Source organism: Rhinopithecus bieti, unplaced genomic scaffold, assembly GCF_001698545.2.
Source record: "Rhinopithecus bieti isolate Rb0 unplaced genomic scaffold, ASM169854v2 scaffold_49762, whole genome shotgun sequence".
Classification (NCBI taxonomy): Eukaryota; Metazoa; Chordata; class Mammalia; order Primates; family Cercopithecidae; genus Rhinopithecus; species Rhinopithecus bieti.
The window spans coordinates 1,159,499-1,161,425 of record NW_016819845.1 but is presented as its reverse complement, the minus strand read 5'-3'; the positions used below and the strand labels follow the sequence as shown (position 1 = coordinate 1,161,425).

Sequence of the window (1,927 nt, the reverse complement as noted above, 5' to 3'; positions counted from 1 at the left end):
TATATATATATATTTATATATATCATCTTGAGCTCTGACAATGAACATCTAATATGGCCCACAGGCACAAGTGCTGGGTGTGCCATATACAAGTGAGATTAATGGTTGTGGAAAATTAGAACAAAAGCAATAATTCTAAAACAATTTAAACCAACCGTTTGAAAAAATGCTTCCTCAATTTTTTTTGTGTGTGGTTCAGAGCATAAATCTGCCACAATACTTGGCATTTTACTATTTCACTCCTCCAAAATGTTTTGATTTAACAGATTTTTGTAATCTGTACCTAAACATTTACTTAAACTATGATTTTCAATTCTGATGCCAGTAGCAGTTTTAATCATGGTTTATGCTCTGAAAATGCAATAATCAAGTATTTTGGATCATGCTTCACTTATGCTACTTAGTTCTTAAAACAATGTAACCTAATTGTAAATGTTTACATAATGCTAACTGACATGCAAAACAGAATGAAAATTTACAATGGATAACGTGACAAAACGCAGACATTTCTGACCAGTGGTCCAATGAGGCTGATTAAACCTTTGATGTTGGTATCCTTAATCCTACAAGGCCTCCAGTGGGATTCCCTTCTGCAGTCTTCTCTAACACTTGGTTAACAAATTCTGAGGTTTGCCCAGCAACCGGTAGACCTGAAAAAAAGAATAAATGGCACATGTAGACACAGAAATGGAAGGCCACGAAGGGAAGGGAAGGAGCTGGTAACATCTGAGGATCAGGTGTGGCCCTCAGCTTGATACTGGTCCCAAATGAATTCCCTGGCACTTGTTATTGCAGCTCAGAAAACAATGCTACCCTTCATATTACTGTCAAACCAGGAATAGCCATGAAAAACTGTAAAACCAACATTTAAAGTGAGGCAGATGACAAGTGTAACAGTCCAAATAACAGTCCAAACCTAAACCCAAAGCCTGCCGACAGGCACTGCTTTCCATGTCCTGGTTTTCCCTGTTCTCTCAGCCAATCTATTCCCATTACTCTAAACTCACCAAGTTCCATGGGTGGGCTTCACCCATGAAACTGAAAATATAGACCTGAAGGATGTTTTGGGTCATTTTTATAATTACTGGATACAGTTTAAGTTTCCTTTACTTCATTTTTAAAAAGTGAATGAATGAATAAGAAATGCTGGAAGAGAAGAGGGAGAAAGGTGGGAGCAGCATAAGTATGTAGATTTTCTCATCTTCCTCATCTTCCATAGTAAGACCAAAAGATAAAATCAGTAAATCAAATAACAGAGGTTTAAGTACATTTTTTAAAGTATTAAGAAAAATAAAAAGGATGGAAATAGAAATATATTTGTCAGCCAGGCACGGTGGCTCACGCCTGTAATCCCAGCACTTTGTAAGGTTGAGGCAGGTGGATCACCTGAGGTCGGGAGTTCAAGACCAGCCTGACCAACATGGAGAAACCCCATCTCTACTGAAAACACAAAATTAGCCAGGCACGGTGGCACATGCCTATAATCCCAGCTACTCGGGAGGCTGAGGCAGGAGAACCGCTTGAACCCGGGGGATGGAGGTTGTGGTGAGCCAAGATCGTGCCACTGCACTCTAGCCTGGGCAACAAGAGTGAAACTCTATCTCAAAAAAAAAAAAGAAAAGAAAAGAAATGTATTTGTCAGCCAGGCGTGGTGGCTCACACCTGTAATACCAGCACTTTGAGAGGCCGAGGCAGGCAGATCACCTGAGGTCAGGAGTTTGAGACCAGCCTGGCCAACGTGGTGAAATCCTGTCTCTCCTAAAAATAAAAAAAATTAGCTGAGCATGGTGGTGGGTGCCCATAATCCCAGCTTCAGGAGGCTGAGGCAGGAGAACTGCTTGAACCCAGGAGGCAGAGATTGCAGTGAGTCAAGATTGTGCCACAAGACTCCAGCCTGGATGACAAGAGTGAAACTCCATCTCAAAAA

At 40.9% G+C, this 1,927-nt stretch overlaps 1 protein-coding gene across 1 annotated transcript in view; it reads right to left on the bottom strand.

The window, feature by feature from the left end:
* Window positions 1–187: 187 nt before the first annotated feature.
* Window positions 188–1,927, bottom strand: part of LOC108519999 (CREB3 regulatory factor-like) — a 50,832-nt gene continuing 49,092 nt past the window's right edge. The window contains 1 exon segment of the mRNA XM_017859272.1: window positions 188–650. Coding sequence (XP_017714761.1) covers window positions 535–650 — 116 coding nt within the window. The 3' untranslated portion in view covers window positions 188–534.